Source organism: Dioscorea cayenensis, chromosome 3, assembly GCF_009730915.1.
Source record: "Dioscorea cayenensis subsp. rotundata cultivar TDr96_F1 chromosome 3, TDr96_F1_v2_PseudoChromosome.rev07_lg8_w22 25.fasta, whole genome shotgun sequence".
Taxonomy (NCBI): domain Eukaryota; kingdom Viridiplantae; phylum Streptophyta; class Magnoliopsida; order Dioscoreales; family Dioscoreaceae; genus Dioscorea; species Dioscorea cayenensis.
This window is the reverse complement of record NC_052473.1, coordinates 1,802,591-1,828,386: the sequence shown is the minus strand read 5'-3', so window position 1 is coordinate 1,828,386 and position 25,796 is coordinate 1,802,591. Positions and strand designations below refer to the sequence as shown.

Genomic DNA, 25,796 nt, shown 5'->3' with positions numbered 1-25,796 from the left:
AATAAGATGTATTTGATCCTCAATGCCTGATAATTCATTGCAGCAACATGAAAGACGAAGAGTGCATTGCTGAAGGCTTAAACACTCTATTTGAAGATGAGATCTAGTGATATTCTCCAATGAACTTCAGAAACTCCAAGCTATCTCCAATTAATGTAGTTTGATGGGACATAATTGAGCCAAGAAGCTGTTTTAAGTTATGTCAAGATTTCAAATTTCAATCTAGAGTTGATGATACTTTTACAGATAAACAAAGACTGTACCTTGAATAAACTGAGTGAATCACTACACCATTTTTAATTATTAATAAAAGATTTATCAAGGGGCTTTTAGAAAACCACCTCTTTAACCATGAAATTTTTTTTAATACAAACCTATACAACTGGTTTAACCAAAAACACTTCTACATTTAAAATTAAAAAAAAAATAAAGGAAAATAATCACTCACTCACACCTCGCTGGAATCCTCTCGCAACACTGTCTCTGATTGAGAGCTCGTCTTCTCTTCTCCTCCTCCCAATCTCTCTATCAATCTCGCGATCGCAGGGTCAGAGCTCGAGCTCGCTGCTCTCTCTATCTCTCTCTCTCTCTGTGTGTGTGTGAAAACTTCCTCATCGGCAAATCTCATGGCCATTGAACGCTGGAATCCAGATCGTTGGATCTCCTCTTTGATCGCCTCCCGTTGCTGGAGACCCTCATGTCGTTCTCCGGTGAGTCCTAAACCCCATCTAATCTCCTGATCTTTGATTTTCATCACAACCTTGTTTGAATCCCATTTTGGTGGTTGGCTTTTGCTTGAATTTACTATCGATTTGGGGATTTTAGGGTTCATTGATTCCTTGCTGAAAATGTATAGGGTTCCTTAGATGATAATGTTTGTGAACTCCATCTTTTCTTTTGATTCAGTGGATGCTCAATTTTTTTTCATTTTCTTTTATGTGATTGTGAAAACGGATATTTGGTAATTCTAGGGTTCTTTGATTCCTTGCTGAAAATGTATAGGGTTCCTTAGATTAGATGGTAATTGTTGTTTTTAGACCTCCAGATAAGAACATTTAAAATGAATTTAAAATCTTAAAATATGTGAAATTTGAGAAGAACAAAACCAACAACCAATACTAGATTCCCAAAATAATCTGTCCTATTTTCTAGTCAAAATTTACAATTAATTTTACATTTATTAATTAAGCATAAATTTAACATAATAAATTTAATTAATAAACGTTAATGATATATTTTACATGTACAGAGTTCCTTTCTATACTTATTTATCAATTTGAAGAGAACCCCCAACTTTACACATCATTTGGAATACCTGCTACTATCATCCACAGATGCTTTTAATTTGATATTTAGAAATTGACTCTTCTCTATTGTTTTTACTTTCTTTTTATGCCATAGACCAATAGCTTTAGCTTGTTATTCAATGTTTATATCCTATCATTCCTTATAGTCTCTATTTCAAATACAACAGTTTTTTTCTGACTGGTTTTGATTACCATCAAACATTCATCGAAAATTGAATACATTATTGTCGTTTCAGTCAAAGGATTTATTCATCTCTCCCTGTAAGGTTTTCATTTGAGGTATATTTATATAATTTGTATTTGTGCTAACCTTATGACACCGATAATCTGTATTTGCTTCTGTTGTAAAGAATTTTTCTGACTTTCTAGTGGCTTTCTATTGAAAAATAATAGTTTCCCAATATTAGTTCCATTTTAATATATTATTGTTGCTGCTAGGTGGAATCAAGCTCTCAAATGTTGATGGTGTTGGATTGCAATTGTAGGAAGCTTTTTGAAGGTGGGGGCATCATAAAGCAGAATTAGTTAGATGCTTCGTTCTTTCTTATCTCTCTGTGTGGATTTTTTTCGTACCTTTATTAACAACTATATGATGGTGTTGCTGCGTTTTTGCTATCTGGCAGAAATTATCATGCATTGGAAAATATGCATAAATGGCTGAAAAACATCATTAAAACTAATTTAAGGTGATTTTTTTCAGTCAATTCCGGTAAAAGTTTGAAGTATGTCTTGTTTATATAGTGTGGTTTCCTTATTCATCTTTGCAGCTGGGTTGCTTCTTGAAAGATCATATCATGTTGAGGAGTCAAAGTTTGGTTCTTGGTAAACAACAACTAGAATCCATTGGTACTTCTTTGCTTTCTTGCAATTTGTCATGTCTTCACCATTTTCTAATGATATAAGAATGACCTTATTGAATTTCTCTTGAATAATAAGTTCAAACTTGCATGTCTTGAATGATTAGACACATGCATATGTTGAACTTTGAGATAAACTATCATCCTCTGAACTTGACATGTAATATGAATCCTGTCATTTGCACTTGCTAGGCATTTGGACAGTGAGATGAGGTATTATTTGTTAATATGCAAAGAAAACCATAGTGTACATTTAATTAATTAGAGGGTGTCAGCAGCAAAACTACCATGGATTTGTGATATTTTGCATAAACACCCTCCTTAAGACTACAACTTATTTTAAAACTTTATGGGTTTTTCTTCAAAATTCCCATGAAGTTTCCTCATTTTGCAAAAAAACCCTCATAAGTTTTTTGTTTTGAATTTTTATGAAAGTGTATAGAGTTCCTCACTACTTTCTTTTTGTTTGTTCTTGCACGTGTCTAGTTTATACAGTTGAGAATATCCATATTGTGATGCATATTTAAGCAATTAAGGAGGAGATAAATTATGAAAAGGAAGAAGCCATGTGGAGATGGTGCAATGATAAGCTAGTGCTAATTGTTTAATGGTTTGGAAGAATCTAGTGAAGGCATGCCTGTTTATTATTCTCTAGAGGTTTATAGGCTTTCATGCAACTAAACTTAGTTTAATGCATGCTTTTGGGCACTATTTAGATGCTTTAGGTTTGCTTTTGATATGCTAACCTTTTTAATTACTCACGGAACTTAAGAGCATAAAACAGAGGGGCTATATCTAGGCTTCAGTAGATGTAGGCCAAGTTCTCTTTGGAGAAAATGAGTGAGTCTAGGGAGTCATGCTTGCTAGACCTGCACACAAGCTTTTTATATTTTTCATTGTTTAACTAACCCTTTCTAAAATAAGTTATTTGCATAACATTAATATTTGACTCCATACTTTGATGTGAGTTGTTTGCATAACTCTATTTTTTATTCTTTTTGGTGGATTATACAGTTTGGAAAAAAATTGTTATTGTTGTCTTATTGAGCCCTTTGTTTTTATGGAAAACCATATATTATGTCTTTGTATAAATGAGCATGATCCATGCGTTTGTTTTAGATAGAAGCTGAAGTTTTTCTCTTATGTTGCTGCCTTCTAGTTGATGGCTGAGTCTCTTTTTTTGTTGGAATCTTGTTGATTTCAGTGAATATTAAGGTTATAAACTCTTCTGCCAACTACCTTTTGTGTATTTAACATTGAATGTGACTTGGCCTTCAGGACAGTGAAAGTAGAAACTCAGGACATTCTAGGAATATTCCAATCAATTGATAGAAAATGAGTTAGAGGATAAGTTCATTAGTCCTTTTAGTCGCAGTCATTTGAGACAATTATGTAGTGAATATCAAGTAACAAATTTGCATAGGGAGGTACTGGTGGTTTGGTTGGTGCGATAAAATATTTGGGGAAGAAAACAAAATGATTTAATACTTCCATTGAATGATAATTTATGGTAGTGAGCTTCAAGAATATGATTTCTTGTTGGAACAAAAGCATGACAAATTTGTCAATCTAGTTGGTAAAAATCTTCAATGTGAGTTTTATCTGCAGATAGATAAATTTTTTTTTAAAATCAAGAAGGAACATAGCACAATAAAACATGAAAATCCAAACATAAAACTCCATGAATGAAGAACAGTAATCTTATTGGGCTCATTCGTCTGAAATTATGTTGCATTGTTGAAGATTGTGTTTTGGTCTAATTATGGAATATTATTTAGAGAAAAGATTAGAACTTTGTTATGTTTTTTCTACAGAAACTTTGTTCATGTTTTATTTTTTTGAAAATGATGTTTTGGTTGAATTGTTCAATTTAATTATTTAGAGAAAAATTAGAATTTCGTTACTGAATGATAGTTGTATTTGAGCTTACTCATGCATTAGTGATGGGCTGTTGGTTTTCTCAACTTTCTTTTTTTAAATTGATTTTTAGCTGTTTCTCTTTTCTTTTTCTTGTTTTATTTCTTATCTTTTTCAGTGTAGAATGGATTCAGTCAAGCATTGCAAATTTCCTCCATTCCTTGATATTTCATGAGTTTCGTGCTCCTTACTATTATTGCAGTAAATTTTAAATTCTAGACTAACTTCCCAAGTTCTGTGAATTCAACTGCATTAACATTCTCATGCAAGCATGATCTTCATCATTACTGTACCTCTCGTTCAAACCCTCTGTTCTTTCAGCTTGAGCATGTCTGGCTTCCTGACACTAGTATTAAGAAATTGAAAATTCATGATGATTCTGATTAGTAAGCCACATCCTCAGAGTTCTGCCAAAACTATCACATTTTAGATCCTGTAGGATGCTGAGAAGAAAGTTTAAAAACCCACGGCAAGATATATATGAGCAAAATGCAAGTTCTTCTCAGCTTCTTGAAATGTTTGAGTATTTATAGTTGCAGCATCAAACAAAATGCAAGGCCTGGGCATTTGTATGAATGAGTGATGATAAAAATTACTTCTAATGAAGAATACATCCAATTAATATGTGTGTGCGTGCATGTGTCCCACCAAGCTCTCATCACATTACTAGACTCTTAATCCTTCGTTTAACGCTTTGTAAATTTGAAAATGGTTTATTTATAATGTCTGTGCAGTTTAAGTTGCAGGAATGTCTTGATATAGGAAATTAATTAATGGTAGATAACGGGCCAACTCCACATGACTATCAGGCTTAGCATTATTAGCCAGCACGGCAAATAGTGTAGCCCTAGCTTGGACAGGCTAATAGTTGGGTTGAGCCCTCCCACAAGCCAAAATTATAATTTTATCTAATATATAAAATTAGAAAAGTCTAGTTTATCTCTATATGCTTTGTCCTGATGTTGAATATGGAGGGAATTTGGAGGATTTGAAGGAGGGTTGGGACACATATAGAGAGAATGGAATTTGTCGGAAGTTTTGGATGGCAAATGTGCAGAGACATGGGCAGGGTCTTTCATATGGGTCCATAAACTGCTGTCAATTGAGATATATATATATATATATATATAATTCTGTTTGGAAGGCTTGTCTGTGAATGTTCATTATTATTTTAAGTAGTTTCAAACATTGGCGCGTATATATTAGCAGACACATTGAATCCTTAACATAAAACATCTAATATTATTTCCCACTTCTAGTTACATAGGAGTAAAAGGTCCCACCTTGTGCAATGAATAACAAGCCATATAACACAAATAAGTGAGAACTAACTAATATTAGTCATAGTGGCAATTATTCATCTAAGAGGAAATTTTACTTGCTTATTATGGGATATTTATTGTAAATTATATATATATATATATATATAAGATTGGATTTTGATCGAATATGATTGGATTTTTTTTTATATGTTTTTGCAGATTTTGGAGAATTCATGGTTAAAAATTGAGAGGGTTGAAAATGAGGAGGATACATGAAGTTTTTTTACTTTGTGTAATTAAGCCAAAAAAATGTTTTGTAATTAAAATAGATAAATAGAGCTCTTTACATTTTGTTATTAATCAAAATACATTGTAATTTAGCTCATAACTTGTCAATAAAAGTCAATGAAATTGAATTTAGCATATTTTTTAATGTATTGAAAGATTCATGTTTTTGATTTACAGGTTAAACAAATTTATTTATTATTAGTAGGAAAATAAATTAAAATTCAATTCAATTCAATTAATGAACTAATTTAGAGGTGGTTATAATTGTCTCTAAAAGTATAAACATGCAAAAAATTATAACTCTTGAGGAGTTATAAAAATTATTTGCTATAGAGATAGTTATAATCACCTCTAAAATCATTGAGGAAGAATAAGAAATTATTATCTATAGAGGCAGTTATAGCCACTAAAAGTATTGAGGGATGATGAAAACCTAATAGCTATAGAGGCAACCATTTATAATTTTTAGAGGTGGTTATTACCGCCTCTACGCTTGTTATTAAAAATCGCTATATCTATCTAGGCTGTTAAAACCGCCTCTAAAAGTACTCTTTTGGTGTAGTGAATGATGCCTTCTTTATCAAAAACCAAGAGCAAATCTCTCTGTTGTTCATCACTAGTGTGCTTTCTTTTTTGTCTCAATTCTTTTCTTTTGTTATTAATGGATATAGAATATTGTCACTTACTTGACAGTGTATTTTCAGGCATATTTTCCTGATCAGAGAGTTGAGTTGCTAACGTGTAATGACACACATAATTAAGTAAAAGAGCTATGATTTCTTCACCATGATCACTTAGAATATATAAATTATTGCCTTATGATATTGCCTTATGATACCGCACACTACAGAAATCATATCATTGAGATATTCACACCATAACTTCTTTAGACATTTGTTCAACATGGCATAACAAAGCATATTGAGTATTATTTCCTCTAAAAAGCAACAATAAAAGGAGAAATAAATTTTAAGCTTTGCAAAAAAAAAAATAAAATAATAATAATAATAATAATAATAATTACAGATATATTCACAAAGTCTCTAACATCATTGAAATTTGAGGAGCTATGAAGTTTGCCCCAAGTTATGCTCATAGTGCATTAAGGATGAGTGTTAAAATTAATGACTTTCTAAACTAGTGAAGAAAACTCTAAATAGATTTTGAAAATTTTCTAGAGCTTTTATATAATAAAAAAAAAAATTAGAATAGTTTCAATTAGAAGAATGTATAGAAAAATCTAGAAATTACTTTGTAAAAAATCAGAAGATTATATATAGAACCATGTACATCTATTATGACTACCCCATAAGTTTTAACTTTTGGAAATCAAATATTGAATGGAGAATCTTTTGTCAAACTAGTCCTAAAAATTATATATCTGTTTTAGAAAAAGCATTAAAATTGGCATTTATAACAGAGCATGATGTCCACAAATTATATTTATATTCATAATATATATATATATATATATACAAATATGTGCGCAAACGGACCCATATAAAAAAACAATAATGATAAAGAACATTATGGTGATTACCTACTTTACTCTTGGTATAATTTTTTTTTTCCTTTCCTTCTTTTTCTCTGTTGTTCCCAATTGCAATATAAAGAAAATAACAATAACAAAGAATATTAAGCTGATTACCTACTTTACTCTAGGTATAATTCTTTTCTTTCCTTCTTTTTCTGTTGTTCCCAATTGGCAATATGAAGCAATCCATCTTCTTGATATCTTAATTTATTCCTCTTTTCTTTGTATCACCTTCTTGATATGCTTTGCTGCAAATGCAAGCAAGCATCTCTTTAGAACAGAACCGAACCATATTGAGAAGGTTATAAATACATAAATCATATTTAACTTTCTTCTCTTGATCACTACTGCTTGTCACCACTTGATCATTAAAACAAAAAAGAGAAGAGAGAAACGAATCAATGGCTGATGCTGCAGTGGGTTTTGTAGTGGAGAAACTTGGTAATTTGATTGTTCAAGAAGCCATCAATTTGCATGGAGTGAAAGACGAAGTGGAGTGGTTGAAAGAAGAACTGGAGACAATGCAGTGCTTCTTAAAAGATGCAGATGCAAAGAAGAACAAGGGAGATGATGAGAGGGTCAAGAACTGGGTCGCAAAAATGAGAGATGTGGCTTTTAAAGCTGAGGACATCATTGACACTTTCATGTATTACAAGCTGCGTAGACAACAGGGGCAGCCTGGTTGCATTGGTTTCATCAAGAGGTATGTTTCACAAACACCAATTTATTTATTTATTTATTTATTATGATGCATAAATATTTATATAAATCTTCTTTCTTTTTATTAATTAATTAATCCCGAAAATAACCCATTTTGTTTTACTTGTGAAAATAAGGAATTAACCGTGTTGATACTAAAACCATTTTGGATTTATTAAATGGTGTTTTTAGAATAAACATCTTATAGAGTTTTGAAATAGGATACTGAGCTATTTTTCTTGGATGAAATGTCCTGCTAGATTTGCACATGGTACACATGTTTTACAAACACCAATTTGTTTACATGATAATGAGCACTTATCTTATATTTCTTTTTTAAGAAATACTTCTATGGAAAAACACCAATTTTATAGCTTTGAAATAATTACTTATTTTCAAAATTCAACGCTTATAAATAAAAATATATATAAGGGTATGCTTTTTTATTTCTTTAGTCAAGCATTTTTTAGTTGAAAAAAAGTTAAATTTAACCTAGTTTTATAGATCTAATTTTTGAAGTATTTAGATTGACTTATAAAAAATATATAACTAGTGAAATTGTTTTTTTCTTAAATTTTATTAGGTCAGTGTTCTTAGAATAAACTTTTCATAGAGTTTTGAAATGGAAGAATGGGTTATTTTTCTAGGATGAAAATGTCTCGCTAGATTTGCATATGGTACACATGATGGTTTATTCTCAAATTCTTTTCTAAAATCTCATGAGTTTCCTGTTTGAGGTAAATGTGGGTTTCCTGCTCTTTTCACTCACATTTCTAGTGATTTGAGATATACAACTTTTATCTATTTATATAATTACCAAGCATCTGACATTTCCTTATTTATTAAAAATTAGGGTACCAAACCTTCAACAATCCTATCCAATTGCCTGGGAATGTTCGAAGGATTCATGAACTAAACACACACCCCATGTTAATAATGCTTTGTGTATTTTTTATTTTACTGTAAGTTTTAAATTTGCATTTTATTTAGTCTAAGCTTAAATTATCTAAAATTAATTGAAAGTATAGGATGAGTAAGATGAATATCTCAAACTTCAGAGTTCTTAAATTTCTCTAAATTATTTGATCAAATGAAATTCGATTATAGATGCATTAAAAAAATTGAAGCAAATCGGTAACTATTATTTTTCTCCAGGTTTGTATTTATGTTTGATGAATTGGTCAGACACAAGGTTCATGTGGATGTTAAAGGGATAAAAGTTAAGTTGCACCAGTTATCTGAAAGTAAAGATCTATATGGCATTGCTAATATAGGTGAAACATTTGGCACAACTAGTCAACATGTGATCCCTATATCGCCTCAACTGAGTGATGACATTGATATGGTTGGCTTTGATGATGAGAAGAAAAAGATTGTGCAAGAGTTGGTTGACATAAACAATGCAAATCGGGCAGTGATCTCTATAGTGGGTATGGGTGGTCTGGGAAAGACCACACTTGCTAAATCTGTTTATAATGATCTTGAAGTCAAGAGAAGTTTTAATATATTTGCATGGGTAATCATATCTCAACAATATACTATCTTTGAGATTTTGAAGGGAATCTTGTCAGAACAGTCAAAAACTTCACCAGAAGATACAATCCAAACCCTTTCTGAAAAAGTTTATGAGAAATTAAGAAAAGGCAAGTACTTGGTTGTCCTTGATGATGTTTGGAAAGAAGATGCATGGACTGAATTACTAAAGGTCTTTCCAGATGTTAATAATGGAAGCAGAGTTATTATCACCACTCGCTTCGTAAATGTTGCTAAGATTGCAAATCCTACCACCAAACCACATGAATTACGTTGCTTAGATGAAAAGGAAAGTCTGGAGTTGTTTCTTCGCAAGGTCTTCCCAAATCAAAAAGTTGAAACATGTTGCCCAACATATTTGGTTGATTATGCTCATCAACTTGTTCAAAGGTGTGGGGGTCTACCACTAGCACTAGTAGTTCTTGGAGGACTTGTCTCAACGAAACCACAAACCCAAGATGCATGGCGGAAAGTTGTTGAGAGCATGAAAGGGCAATTTGTGGAAGGTGGAGAAAGGTGTTTAGAAATAATTGCATTGAGTTACAATGATTTGCCATATTACTTGAAATCATGTTTTCTTTATTTTGGTTGCTTCAAAGAGGACAGGACTATTTTTGCAAAAAAATTAATTAGATTTTGGTTGGCAGAAGGTTTCTTACCAGCAAAAAATGGTAAGGCCACAGAAGAAATTGGATTGGATTGTCTGGAGGAGTTGGCACAAAGAAGTTTGATCCAAGTTACCAACCGAAAATATGATGATAGTGTACGATATTGCCGAATCCATGATCTCTTGCGTGATGTGTGCATTAGGGAAGCCAAAGAGAACAGATTTCTTGAAATTTACCAAAATGACACTGCAAATTGTGCAGCCCGACGACTGATTATATTTAATGAGATTGAGACTCTAAACTATTCTAACTCAAAGTTGCGGGGTCTATTCTATGGCAATAGTAATAATCTTCTGCCTTTTAGAGCTCTGCAAGGACAACTTGGCAGATTTAAATTATTAAGAGTGCTTCTTTTGGCTAGTTCGGATATATCAGAATTTCCTAGTGAAATCAAATCATTAATTCATTTAAGATATCTTGAGTTGGAAATTTGGGATCTGAAGGAAGTTCCATCATGGATTGGTCATCTCCGCAATCTCCAGACTTTTATTCTATTTTGTGGAAATTTAAAAAAGATATCAGATTCACTCTGGACAATTGGCAATCTAAGGCATGTTAATCTACCAAGCTTGTTATTAAGGGCATCAAGGCCTCCTCCTCCAAATATGGGAAATAATGTACCAAAGAATTTGCAGACTTTAAAATGGGTATATGCTGGATCATGGATAGGGAATGCACTTCCAAAGCTCACAAACCTACGCAAATTGTGCATTTATGGAGTCTCTAATGATGATGCCGATGCCCTATCTTCATCACTCCAGAAATTGGGTCGTCTTACCTCCTTTTCTATAGATGGAAATGAAATTCCTTCGGACAACATCATTACAGCCTTTTCCAATCAACACTGCCTCAAGAAATTGTCTCTTAGTGGAAGTTTGAACCGCAAACAGCTTCCACACAATGATGTATTTCCCCAACAACTAGTGGATCTATGTCTGATAGATTCTGGATTGGAGCAAGACCCAATGGCAACACTAGGGAAGCTGCCATGTCTCAAATATCTACAACTCGGGCGTGATGCATATATAGGCAAACAGATGATATGTTCGGCAACAGGTTTCCCTCAACTGTTATCCTTGGAGATTTCGCGTCTTTATGAACTTGAGGAGTGGAAGATAGAGGAGAAGGCAATGTCATGCCTCAAGTCTTTGTGGATCAGCAGCTGTGGAAGATTGAAGATGATTCCAGAAGGACTGAAGAATGTGCCACTTGATCAATTGGAGATATTCTTTATGCCTGAGGAATTCGAGACTAGGATGAAGGAGAATATAGGAGAAGACTGGTACAAGATACAACATGTGCCCAACATCTCCATTATTTAATAATATTAAGTGAGTTCCTTTATTAATTATTTGGTATAACTTTGATTTTTGCTATATATATATATATATATATATATATATGACCTTTCCATTTCATCTGTATTAATTAGAATTAATTAACTCTCTCATCTTAATATTTTAATTAGCTGCCTTCAAAAGGTAAGCCTTAATATTTTATTAATTTTTATTTAGCTTGGTTTGTTATCAAGTAATTATCAAAATATCAAAAAATTAAAAATACCATGGATTATTTGCATAGGAGCCGAGCCGCGTGCGTGAGGAGTGCTTTTGGACTTCAAAGGAGCTCCATATATTTATATATGAACTCTACTTCAATTAATGTTTGTGTGGATGTTTGTGTGGATATTCATGTAATGTTATGTGGGTTTGATACTTTGTGGTTATATGTCATGACATATGTGTGTATTTGTGATTTTATTTTTTAATGTAATTGGGCTTGATACTCTGTCATTTTATATCTATTTAAATGTGTGACAGTGCATCACGCTATTATTATTATGACAATTTATGATTATTGTTTCTATAAATTTTAATACAATGATGTACTTCTTTTTTTTCCTTATTTTTTTTTAGCAATATACAATATATGGTGCTGTCTAATATCAGGCAACATGATTCCAATTAACTCTCATTTCAAATTTTCCAAAGCAATAATGGATGTTGAGAAGGTGATAATTTTCATTCATTTATCTCAAAATTTTATAATCTATTTCATAAAATTAAATTTCCATTTATTACAAAATTGCCATATATAGCAAACTGTTGCATCTATGAGTGACATTTAATTTTATGGAAAATATATATAAATTCATATAAAAACAAAATAAAGAGCATCGTCTTGTCAAGCATAGGAGATTTGATCTACTTAACCAATGAATTGTACTGAAATCAAAATATGCATTTTTTAAAGTAAATAAAATGTTTTTCATCACAATATATATAATTATCAATACCATCGTCACATATCATCAAGGTAGTCAAATCCGGTTCGGGTTTGATCCAACCGAGCCCAGGGGTTAGGAGTCCATGAGTTCGACTAGGTCGAATTGAGGTTGAACTGAGGTTAATAATAAAATATTATAATAATATATTATAATAATTAATAATGAACAAATATAATATAAAAACTATAATTATTAGATAAAACAAGTACTTAAATTTGATATTTAAATTGATAAATAACTATTTATACATTAGTTTTTTCTAATTATGCCAATTATCTTCCCAGTTTTTGAATTAGTTATCAATTTAATATATTAATATATAATTTTTGACGTAATTCTTATTTATTTATTTATTGGTTCGTTTCATTACACTAGATAAGAAATTTTACTTACTAATTCTTATCATTTTTTATGAATGATAAATTTTATCCATAAATCATATAACTTACTGATCTCCATACTAAATTTTTGTTTTTGTTTTTTTATATTTTTTATTTAGTTGGAATTTTTTTATTTTTATAATTTATAATGAAATTACACTCATATGTTATTTTATTTTCTTGAATAAAATGAAATATCTATAAAGTATTTATCATAACATATTAATAAATTTTATTTTTAAATCTAATTTAGTTAATTTTTGTTGTTATATTTATGAAATATATACAATTTTTTTTGTAATTTTATTTATTGATTATAAATTGAAAATAACTATTAATAAGTATATATGATTTTGCAGCCTAGTCACAGGCTTAGCACTTGGTTTTTTATGTCCGGTTCAATGGGGCATACCTGAACGCCCATGTGTAATAGTACAAAGATAAACATCAATTAACAAACTACATCATAATATACTGGGAGTTAAAAAAGTAACCTTTACTTATAAATTTAAATTTAATGATATGATTACCAGCATGCAAGCGGATTCTTCTGCAAGTGCTTCAACTCCTGCAAACAAAAAGAATTCATTTAAAAATGATGGTGATTGGATGCCCATTTGATTGAAAACTGATTGAAACATGGAGGGTTCCGATTTATTTATGGTTCTGCACGTGGCCAACTAGTGCTTAGGTGTCGTGTGAGAAACACGCGGTGTGTTTTGCACGTGACACTAGATAATAAGTCTTTTAATTTGGACCCATGGACCTTAAAATTAAGGCCCATTAATGACTACAACATTTAAACAAAAGGCTCATTTGCGGATGAAAAGGGTTGTCGAGTATATATATATATATATATATATATACAATTTTTATATGAAAATTTTAATATATTCAAATGACTTGTATACGCCATGTTGAAGTGGGTAATTGCTAATGTGCCGTTGTAGACGTTGTATTTGCCAACACTCCCTTTTTTTTTTCCTATTAATTTAAAAAACTAAAATATTTATTTATCTTAAAGTTTTATCTTTTTTCCTAGATGGATGAAGAAAAAAGAGTGAAGTTCCTTTTGGTCTTTTTTTTAAAAGCTAATTAGTTTTTGAGAATAAAAATAAATAAGTTAAAAACAATGTTTAATGCACAGGTCTAAATGAGTGTGCAAATGAAAGCCCTTTTATTAAAACTACATTAAAATCGAATTTATGTGATTTAGAAAATAATAACAAATAATATTAAAGATTTAAATAATAAATTATGCATATAGCATTGTCGTCGTTTATCATTTAATTGAGAGTTTAATATCTATATTTAACTATATATTTTAAAATTAATATACAAAATAAATTTAATATTTATTGAAGTATTGCACCTAGATGAAGATTTGCACAATAGAAGGTCAATCTATTTAAGATCCTAAAAATAAAGCTTCATAATATTATTATTATTATTATTATTATTATTATTATTATTATTATTATATAGGACACGGAGATAAGAGAACAAGTTATGTTCAAACTATTTATTGATGTGCCCTCATGCCCTTTGTAGTGATGCTTGCATCTTTTAATTTGCAATTATGGCAGCATGCATGCCATCAAATAAACCTTAATTTTTATTCCTTGTTCTCAACTAAATTAATTCTACTTTGTCATCTTTCTTGTTGTGTTCCAAAACCTAAATTATGTTCTTCTTAAAAGGCTTGTCTATACATCATCATCATAATAATAATAATAATAAATTATCTATAAATTATATATATATATCTATATATATACAAGTTATTCCAAATTAAATAGATTGTATTAAATTACATTCCAAGTGAGAAATAAAATCTCCTTAATTATAATACCCTAAACCTTTGGATTCCTGTAAGAAATTATATTCAGGGTATTATCACAGTTGCAGTAAGATTTTCCTACAGAGCAAGTTTGTTAAGAAACTCAAGTGGAAAGCTTCAAGGACCTAAGTGTGAAAGTTTATAGATATTTTGGGTTCACAAATAATAAAAAGGTGTGATCTGAAGTGTTTCCGCAAACCAAGGACTGAAAGATAAGTTTGTAGGAACTTTTTGAAAATATTATTTCATGATTCAGAGACCATTGGTGACTTTTCAGTGACCTTTTTGTAAGGAATTTTATTTTCAGGGACTGACAGTTCAGCAGAAATTTAAGTTAAGAGATATGGTGTGGAAATGGCTAGCTTTTGTGTGGCTTTCTTCTTCTTCTTCTTCATTGGCTGAATAACAGTATTCCAGGGGGAAAAAAAGAGAAAAAAAAAAGGAAAATGGGAGGTTTTGAGGTGGAGGATTTGGAAATCGTCGGAGGGAGTTCGCCGGAGGGATGACCTTGCTTGGTAAGAGTTTTCTTGGTTGAATTAAAGCATGATGGTTGGTTAAAAGCTTGAACAACCATGCTAGAATTTTAGCATGTTTTTGTGAGATTTGGGTTTGGATTTGAGTGGTAAAAGCATAGTTGATTGTTGTTGATGATGAATGCTTAAAGTTACTTAGGAAAACCTTTGTATTTGAGATAGATTTTGCTTGGAATGGAGGATGAATTTTCAGATTTACTGTATATTACTGTAGCAACCGGAAATTAGGGTTTGTTTTGGTTAATTAAGTTGATGATGATGATTAAGATGGTGATGATGATGATGGTTGAAATAGAGTTGGTTGAGTTTAATTGATTTGGTTGAGTTAGGCTTGATCAAATCAAGTGAAGTGGGATTGATTTGAATTAGTCAAGTTTATTTAATTGGATTGGAGTTGGGTTTGGCTGGCCAAGTTGTAGTAGGTTGGGTTTATTTGGGTTTGAATGAGAGTAAAGAATTAATTTGATTTAGACTCAATGTATAATTGAGTTGGGTTGAATTCAGGTTAAGTTGGTTGAGGTTGATTTGGGCTTGGTTCAGATTTTGGGCTAATGACTTTGTGGTGAACCAATTCAAGCAGAATTGGGTTCAGTTGAACCAAGCTGGTTCAAGAGATTTTGTATAACAATTGAACTTGGTTTAGTGAAATTAAGGTTGATTCAGGAGGGTTTAGCCCAAATTGAGTTGATTCAAGTGCAATTGGAGACTAGTTTGATTATGCAAGGTTGGGTTTGAACCGATTGGAGTGAGTGGGCCTAATTAGAGAGTCAGTTACTTGTTTTTTGTATTTTCTTTTAGGTTCAGTTATGTCCTTAGTTTGTCGTATTTATTTATTTATTTCCGTTCTCCTATTAGATGTTGTTCAGGTTTGGGAGGAAATTCCAGGTTTAGCGGGAAATCCAAGGGAGACTAGTGAGTTGGCAATGACTATTATTTTGGATAATTGGTTAATTGTTACTATTTTCAAATAATTATTTAATAGCTAGTATTTTGAAATAATTATTTAATTATTTCATTTTATTATGTTTAATTATGTATAATGTTAAAGGATATTTATATTTATTTGCCGTTGTTGTGCGATGATGATCGTATTGTTACATCTGGCTTTGCATAATTATACATAGTTTCAACTGTGAAAAATACATGTATAAATAAATTAATTATTCATTTAATGTATTTATGTTAATGGTTACGTATGCTTTGACTTTGATTGATTTGTGAAAACCATGTGGGCGTATTAAAATGTTTTACTGTCAATGTTTGTGGATTTGGTTTGCATTCCTGGTATAAGAATGGTGTCCTGGATTTGGACATGTGTGTGTGATAATTTCCTCGAGTTGGAAATTGAAAAGAATTCCATTGTTGCATTGGATTTTGATGGTGACTACGGACTTTAGTCCAACACTGTTGTGTGCGGTTCCACGGTCCAGCCTGATGGGAGGCGGCTTGATCAACCCTGAGTTTACCCTGATCAAAAGGTGCGCGGAGCCATTGACAAGGGGGGTCTTTTATGTGAGAAACCTAGGGTCACCACACGGGGATCTCAATGGCCAACGTCAAGGTTATAAAGACCTTGGCGGCTCTCAATCTAGTGGCGATAGCGGCTAAGTCGGGGAGTATTTTTAGGCCGATGATTTGAGGGCGGATTTTATTTTACATGTTATTTTGGATTGTGATGAGGGGGCGAAGCCCAGCTGTCGCTCTTACTAAGGCAGTCTCTCACAAAAATTGTATTTTCTTTGGAAAATTGATTTTATGATGATTTATGATGAACTTATGTTTTAAAAGTTCTTAAAAGTTATATTTTGCCAAAATTCTAGTATTTGTGGAAGTTTGGAAATTATGTGAGAAATTGATCCTTACATACTTTATATACTCTATATTTAATTATTTGAAATTATTAAGCCACTATCAACCAACTAAAATGTGTTATAGTTGCAGGAGCAGGACCCTACTAGATTGCTTGTGCGAGTATAGAACCAGTCATGGTTGAGTGCATGGTTACAAATGGGTCCCTTTTCTTTCTATGTGTTGGTGTCGTGGTCTTGTAGTGGTTGTACCCGCAAATTAGATTAATTATGTTTAAAGGTTGTTAATCATGTTCTGTAAGTCTGATTTGGTTTTTTTTAGGTGTGTCAGTTTTCCAGTTAAAATAGATTTTTAACTGATGGGTGCCACATTTACCTCAGTAAAAGGGGTGGGTGTGACATTAATAATAGCTAATTATTTTAAAACTATACTCCTAATAGTTAATTAGAAACCTAAAAGTTTGTATTGGTTATGTTTAATATCTAAAAATTATGCAATGATATACTATTATTGCAACTTGTCAGAACATGTATTTTATCATTAAATATTTCTTTGACTTGAATTAAAATTATTTTTTTCAAAAACATTTTGAATATTTAGCAAGAGTAACAAACGCGAAATAATCAATCAACAACTAAATCAAAAATAAAATAATAATGCAAAACATAATGATAAATATCTATATGAAAAATTTTAAAACTATTGACTTGAGTAGAAGATTTTACTAACCTTCTTGGAAGAGATTGCAAACGCGAGATCTAATAAGTACTTCTCAATAATCTCAAGCTACTTATTAAACAAGAGATGGGCAAAAGTATTTATAAGCTTGATTAAAAAAAACTCTAATCTTAATTGTATTCAAAAGTTTAATGATAATGGCTCTTAAGACACTAACTCTTAATTGGACATGATAAGTAATAGTTTTGATAGAGCTCAAATGAGACTCAATATAAACCTATTGAAGATGTAACCCCTTTGTCAATTTGAATTATTAAAAAGAAGAAGAAGAAGAATGCATCAAAACTTATAAAGAGATTCTCCATTTGATGCACCAACCAACTTCAATCACTTTCCAAACTCTTTAATAGATTCTATTTTTAATATTGAAGATCTCTCTTTCGGCCTGACTTAATATTAGTCTTAAAAGCTTCATCTTTGCTTAATTAATCTTCTTATATTTTCTTTTAAGTTGGGCAACTTAACAAGTTATTTATTGTTCAAAGTTTAAAAGCAATGAATATTTTTATTCCTTTTTTTATCTCCTCTCAAAGAAATTTAGAATATTGGTTGTATTTGAAGATTAAAGGTATGATCTTGCTTTCACTAATTGATAAAAGTTTGATGAAAGTATAATTGATTCTTTTATTCAATTTTTTTTTTATTCAAATTAACAGTTTACTTTTCTAAATAAGCTTCCAACAATATTATATATATATATATATATATATATATATATATATATATATATATATATATATATAAATACATAAACCAATAAAATATGATAGCACACAATATGATGTTTTGCCAAGATTTTTTTTTTTGAAAAAAATTATTTATATACAATAATATAAAGGTGGATAGTTGCGCTAATGATCTCTTAGTCTATTGACACTAGGTCTTTTGCATAAGTAGGATGACAATCTGTAGCCTACGCGACGGGTATACCCATACACGTACCCGGTCAAAGAGGGTATTTGACCGGGTATGAGTAAGGGCATTAACCATTATTTTTTGAGCGGCTATGGGTCGGGTAAGGGTATGCCCTACCTTACCCGTACCCTTACCCGTTGAAGAGAGTACGGATAAAACTCGTACCCATACCCAAACTCGTACCCATACCCATACCTCATATATATATATATATAATTTTTTTATTAAGCAAATCCCTAATTTCAATGGATAGTCAATTGTATCAAAGATATTTTAATATCATTTTTATTACTTTTTGTGATATGTTATGTAATTTTGAATTTATAGACAAGTGTTTAAACATTGTATTGTAATGGGTTATGAATTATTATTATTATTATTATTATTATTATTATTTAAATTTAATTCGGTAATTTGAACAACTAGTAAGCAGGTACCCTGCGGACAAGAGTAAGGGTATGATTTTTTTCCCTGGAGGGTACAGGTAAAGGTACAGGAATAAGGTACGGGTTACGGATATGGATAAAGGTTTCGATATACCCTATTCATACTCTACCCGTTGCCATCTCTATGCTTAAGGTGTTCACACCCTGCCAAAGATGCAGGCTCAAAATTTAGCCTTATAGTAAATCATAAGTTAAATTTAATTATTTTAATTGTTATTAAAAATAATTAAATGTCCAAATTTTTCTACCATCTTGCTAATCAAAAACATAAAAATATATATCATTAATTATATGAATATATACACATGACAAGATATACCAGAAGCAAAGTAACATGACAATGTGCATGTCAACCCTAAAAAACGAAAATAAATGCGAAGTGAGCTCCAAGAAACCAATTTTAAGGGAATTATAGGATGAGTCTTAGTCAGAGTAGCCCACACACACATGCATGTGGGGTAGTCCTCATGCCTTCTTTGTGGAAGCACCCTTGTCATCCAACCATTCACTTGTCCTTTTCTTAATTCCTTTGTCTTTTATCTCATTAACCCTAATCCCAACTTTAACCCTAATGATACAGCCATGAGAGCATCTGACACCACTGCAAATATGGAAAGATGTTTGTGTTCTCTGAGTACCAACACAGTCCTTGTACTGTTTTTTTTCCTTTTGTTTGTTATGTATATGAGTGTGTGTGTGTGACCTTCAAGCTCTATTAATGGCCACCTTCCACATTTAAGGTCTTTTTTTTTCACTGAAGTCTGAACCTTCTCAGTTTTGGTCTAAGGGATGCATTAATTACTGGCTTTGTTTCTTTTTTCTTTTTTTTGGTCATTTATTTATTTATTTTATTTGTTGTGATTTTATGTGTGTGGGTGTGGAGTCACGGTGTGGTTAACAAACTATTTTTGAACTAAAAAAAAAACCAAAAATTCTTTTTTTCTTGTGTTTGGTTTGAGCAAAGGAAATAGAATAGTTAAGTGGAAAACATTGCAATGTTTAAGTGGTTTATCAAAAGGGGTAAACATTTACCCAAAACATAGTCATATCAAAAGGGGTCTTAATGAAAAGGCCATTTGAAAATTTTCTCAACATTTCAATGTTTAAGTGGTTTATCTACTTCAAAATCCTCAACAATTACCTCTATAGAAATATAAAGTTTTTTTATATAAAAAACAATTATATATATATATATATATATATAGCGCATAGTATCTTAGTCTATTGGTACTAAATCTCCAACATAGGATACTTATGTTTTACAGAGAAGGCAGGTTCAAATTAAAATTCAAATCTTAACTTATATAAAATAAGAGCATAAATTTGTTGACATATTAATTTCATGTTTGTGAATGCTTTTGACATGATTTGTACATTTTATCAATATATATATATATATATATATATATCATTCAAAGATAAGCAGCATAGGTGGTGCATGCCTATCGGTAGACTGAGTCATAAGGTGCTGGTTTAAGTCTCATAATGAGCTTAACCCTTATGTTTAATTACTAATGTTGAGTTTGGAATCCTAAATAAATTACATAAAATCAGCCCAGAGGAAAGTGAGGATGACAAAAAGATCATTGTTTGCTATGCTTTATTAAAAGCTCATATACAGAACACTAAAAATGAAAAATAAAAAAGCATTGCGGTTTTATTTTAAATGATTAATCTTTTTTTTTCTAAAACCCCTTTTATTAGAAACAACGATATTGTATAACCAAATTAATCAAGGTATAAATTGTCTAAATTAAGAAAATAAATTTTCTTAGAAAATATATTCATAAAAGTTAATCTAGGATGAAAATATACTCAAAAACTTTAGAAAAATTAGGATCTTACTTTTGTGTTGTCAAACTAAAGCCAAGACAGAAGTGACACCTTCTATTTCTTCCAGAAAGATATTATATTTTTTATTTTTCAAAATATTATAAAAATAATCTGATAAATTTTTTAAGTAATTATTATTTATTACCCAAAGAAAATATCTTGATAATAACAAAAGACAAAAAAAATCTAATTATTGACATTTCTATTGTCTTTAATCTTTTTTAAATTTGTTCTTTCCTACAATATCATTATTTTCTACATATAAATACGCCTTAACTACAAGAAAATTCACATTAGTTCTATTTTATTATTTTTCATAATTCGTGATTAGTGGTTTATTGATTGATCAAATAATTAATTAGATAAAACTTGAATTTTCTATAAAACAATAAAACTCTTCTATTATAGATCAATTAAATAAATAAAATCTCATAGTTATATGTTAATATGTCGTAAGTTCCAACAAATCGATCAAATAAAATGAAAGAGAAATCTAGAATTCTTTTATAATAATATAATATCAATTAAATTGATATACATTATCGAACTCTAAATATAAATTTATGTTACTCATATATTACAATAATATAAAACCAAATATTTGAACTCATAATTTATTAAAAGTTTTAATAGTCTCTATATTTGAACCTAATGTTCATTTTTGTTGTGGGTATATATAAATAACTGATACATTTTTTATGTTTATGACAGGGACAAACTAGCATGGGATAATTAAGAAATTTGGTTTAGGTTAGCCGGATCATTTAATCGCAGAATGACCCATATCAAGTTTTTGAACACACAAATATTGAACAATAAAAATGATGTGAGAGAAAGGATGAGTTACTATATAATTTGGATAACTATACAATCTTTTTATAATATTTCCATACTATGCATTTGACTTCATCTCTTTTCTCTTATTTGGTGCTATTTTAGAGGTGGCTTCTCAAAGAGTTGTAAATTTCTGTATAGAACTCATACTATTTTAACTTAGACTCTCAAAAATTCCTTTTGTAAGATTCATCACAATCTGTTTTCTCAAGTCAACAACTTTATTTTCAAACAATTGTAAAGAAAAAGAATTAAGACTAAACAACTAGATTGACCAAAACAAGGAAAAAGTGTTTTAAAACTATAAAATTCACGAAACCCTGCAGCAACCCTAAGTACTTGAGATGGTTCAACTAATAATTAAAATGATATGATTTTTCAGTCTTCTTGCTTCAGTCGATTCTGTGTTAGTTTCTATAAAAGTTTTTTTTATAATTAAATATAATAGTCATATATTGTCTAATCTAAAAATTTAAATTAAAACTCAAACATAAAATTATATGTTGAGCAATTATGAAAAATCATGATGAATAGTTTTAAAGGCAAGATAAACTAAAATCAGATATATTACTTCGTAAAATTTCTAGCAAACATTTTTTAAGTCCATCTCTTTTTATTCTCAACCCTTCATCTAAAGAACTTCCATTTTTCTATAGGGGCATCTACAAGTTGTCTAAAAACATGTCTATAGTATCTTGATTTTTTCTTAACTTGTCAATAATATTTACCATTCCCATTTTATTTTAGATAAACTCATATATATTAATTAATTTTTTTTATTAACATTTTACATCATCTCAATATTCTTATTCCAACCATATTCATCTGTTGAGTGCAGGGACGGAACCAAGGGGGGGCTAGTGGGGGCTTCAGCCCCCCCTCAGCTCCGACGATCTCTTTATCCGGCCGGCGGAATCAGCGGCCTCTTCATCATGTCCAACCTCTCCAGCCCCCTCCACTTCTAGCCTTAGGCAAAAGAGAACTCACCAAATCTATCAGTCACATGAAATCAAATACCAATCCTGCAAAAAGCTTCAAAAGAAACGGGATTCCAAAACCCTAATGCCAATAGAGAAACCAGCATCAACTGAAGAAGTTAACAAGAACTCATCCCATCAAAATCCCCATGAAGTTAATCTCCAAGTTTCACAGACCAATGCCCATGATCTATTCCTGAAAAAGAACAAAATTGGTGAAGAAAATCGCGAAAAGGGAGCAATGGCGGATGGAACAATGAACGGAATTTCTAGGGTTACGAGAATGCTTTGGATTTGTGAAGATGATGATGTTTTTATCTTTTTCTTTTTTTTTCATGTATGCCCTTCTAAAGTTATTAATTTAGAAAAGTATCCGAGTTTGTTATTTACATATTCACCCTCAAAATATTTGTAAATAACTTGTATATTTGTTAAATATAATTTCAGTTATTTTGAGGATTAAATTGAAAAAGTGCATCATTGTTTATCCGTCTAATAAAAGCCCTAAAATCCCTCAAAATCTCACTCTTCAAAAGCCCAAAATGCCCCTCGCGAACATTAAAATTCCCTCCCGCTTCCTTCTCCCGTTCCACCTCATACTTCTAACTATGAGTCTATGAAAAGGAAAAAAAAAAAAAAGACCAAATATACACAATTGTTATAATGAATGAAAGTTTTTCTACATTTTCGCTGCCCATTTCTATAAATAAGTCCTGGTTCCGTCTCTGGTTGAGTGTGTTGCTTGTTAACAGTCCATGATTTTAATTCATGCATGATAATTGATTTAACAACTATCCAATAAACTTTGCTTTTCAATCTAAAAAATATTCGATGTTGACTCCTAAAGCTTCCCTCCCATAACTCAATAATACAAGGACAAAATTACATTTATTTTTTATTAGAAAATACTTAAAAAAAAAAAAGGAGGAATGGCCACATGCTCTCAATGTCTCATTATTCAAACATACTGTACACATGCTCTTGTGACCCTTCTTCACTCTCGTCACAAGTCCTTCATTAATGGAGATAAAATAAAAAATAAAAAATAAAAAATAAAAAAGCAAAAGAAAGAAGAAGCCATAATGAACCAATCCTTCTCTTTCTTCTTTACTCTTCCTCTTCATCTAACTAATGATGATCACATGAATGAACTTCCAAATGCGGTCTTTTTCTTTTAATTTAATTTTCTTGGCCTCTTCCTTAATGTTATTAAATACTATTCCAAGTATCATAAATAAAGTGTGACAACCATTACCTTTTTTCACCTTTGTCTATTTCCTTGTCAACCATATTCATTTATTCATCATTATTTATATACTTCTTTTCTTCTTTCATTTTATAAGTTCTTTTTTTTTAATTTAATTAGGGCATGTAAAATTATATTGGTGTAAGATTGGTTAATTTTTTTTTTATAAATCACTGAACTTTAGTTAAATATCATTTTAATCATTAATTTTTTATTTATTTTAAAATACTCACTAGAGTTACTAATCATTTAATCGGCAGGTCACCAGATAGATTGGGATTTTCATTAGTTGATGTAGAGGTCTCCATCGATGCACTGACTGGCTTTCCCGACCTCCACCTTAGTCAATGAAGATGCTAATCCATCGGATGACATGCCGATGAAATGATTAATAACTTTAGTGAGTATATCAAAATTCCAATTATCAAAATAATATTTGACCAAAATTCAGTGATTTACTAAAAAAATTAACCATGTAAGATTAGTATCCACCAACATAAATTTTGAATCTTCAAAAGATAATATATATATATATATATATATATATATTTAATATTTATAATTTTTTATAAATATGGACAACTCACTGATCATCTACCATTGAGTTCGGGAGTATTCACAAACAATTAAAAAAATATCTTCTAAAAGTAAATAAGCAAATATAATTTTTATTATACTTTATATATATATATATATATATATATATATATATATATATATATATATATATATATATATATATATATCGTCATGTTTACAATGTTCTAATTTAAAAAATCCAGAAAAACTATAAAATCCGAAGAGACAAGCCAACTATCCTTTTGCATTGTTCATACATGATTCAACTACTGATATATTTACTGTTTATATACCAAACTGTATATATGTTTCTCTATCTTTACATGTCAAATTTTGCGGATGTTCTGCCAACGTCCATAATTGAGTTAAAGTCATAAATATATATATATATATATAAAAGATTACTATTCAAAGGAAAAAGTTTTAAAAAGAGAAAATATCTCATTTGTCCAATAGGTGAATGTGACAGATAATATTTATTTTACAGTTTTACCATAAAAGATATAAAATTTTACAATTTCACATTAAAAAAGTTTGGTGACTCACATGCTTGGCAGAGCTTAGAAGAAACCATGATAATTCCATGCACTTTTGGAATTCCTCAATTAATGCAATGGTTATAATATGATGTACATTAATATATATATTATACTATCTTTTTGTTATTCTATAAAAGAACAAGGATATATATATATATATATATATATATATATATATATATATATATATATTATCTTTTGTTATTCTATAAAAGAACAAGGATAACAATTACCCCTTGAAGGTACATGTTGTTGTGCTATATATATATATATATATATTTCAAGAATGGTATGTGACCTAACATTGAAAGAAGAAGAAGAGAAGAAAGTCCTTTGAAAGTGCCATAAACCAACAACACTAAAGGCTCTTGAAGAGCTTTCTAAGATGGTGAAGTTAGAGTCAGGGTTAGGGTTTCACTGGCAGAAGAATTCATATTGTTTTAAAAAAGAAACGTTCTTTTCATTAGAGTTGGCAAACTGTTCAACTACTATCTTTATATATATATATATATATAACTCAAGTTGTTAATTTGTGAGTTCACTTTATGTAAATTCTAAGCACCATGGTAGGAATTTTTATTTTTAATTAGGTTTAATGGTCTCTATGGTATTCACATGATGTGTGTATATACATATATTACTTTTAATGTTAAGTATATATTTATTTTGATATTTAAAAATTAAAAATTCACGAAAAAAAAACTTTTTATAGATAAGCAAAGATCAAACTTAAAATTTTTTAATAGTTTAATTTTATTTTATTTTATTTTTGACA

The 25,796-nt window shown here is 30.3% G+C and overlaps 1 protein-coding gene and 1 long non-coding RNA gene across 4 annotated transcripts; both read left to right on the top strand.

Moving 5' to 3' along the window:
- Positions 1–354: 354 nt before the first annotated feature.
- Positions 355–5,758, top strand: LOC120282278. 2 transcript variants are annotated; one of them, XR_005542939.1, is made up of 5 exons: positions 355–710; positions 1,746–1,806; positions 1,931–1,993; positions 2,075–2,153; positions 5,563–5,758. It is a non-coding gene; the product is annotated as an uncharacterized LOC120282278 (long non-coding RNA). The 2 variants fall into 2 exon arrangements; XR_005542928.1 differs by having other exon boundaries at positions 599–710; positions 1,746–1,993.
- Positions 5,759–7,414: 1,656 nt separating this feature from the next.
- LOC120282202 (probable disease resistance protein At1g58602) lies at positions 7,415–11,751 on the top strand. 2 transcript variants are annotated; one of them, XM_039288970.1, is made up of 3 exons: positions 7,415–7,868; positions 9,050–11,396; positions 11,647–11,751. In XM_039288970.1, the coding sequence occupies exons 1-2, from the start codon at positions 7,567–7,569 to the stop codon at positions 11,385–11,387; spliced, it is 2,640 nt and encodes an 879-aa protein (XP_039144904.1). In that variant the 5' UTR covers positions 7,415–7,566; the 3' UTR covers positions 11,388–11,396; positions 11,647–11,751. The 2 variants fall into 2 exon arrangements, with proteins under 2 accessions (XP_039144904.1, XP_039144896.1); XM_039288962.1 differs by having other exon boundaries at positions 9,020–11,396.
- Positions 11,752–25,796: the final 14,045 nt, after the last annotated feature.

Coding starts and splice junctions, on each gene's coding strand:
- LOC120282202 (XM_039288962.1), top strand. CDS start 7,567: ATGGCTGATGCTGCAGTGGGTTTTGTAGTGGAGAAACTTGGTAATTTG. Junction 7,869..9,019: donor TGCATTGGTTTCATCAAGAG/GTATGTTTCACA, acceptor ATTTTTCTCCAG/GTTTGTATTTATGTTTGATG.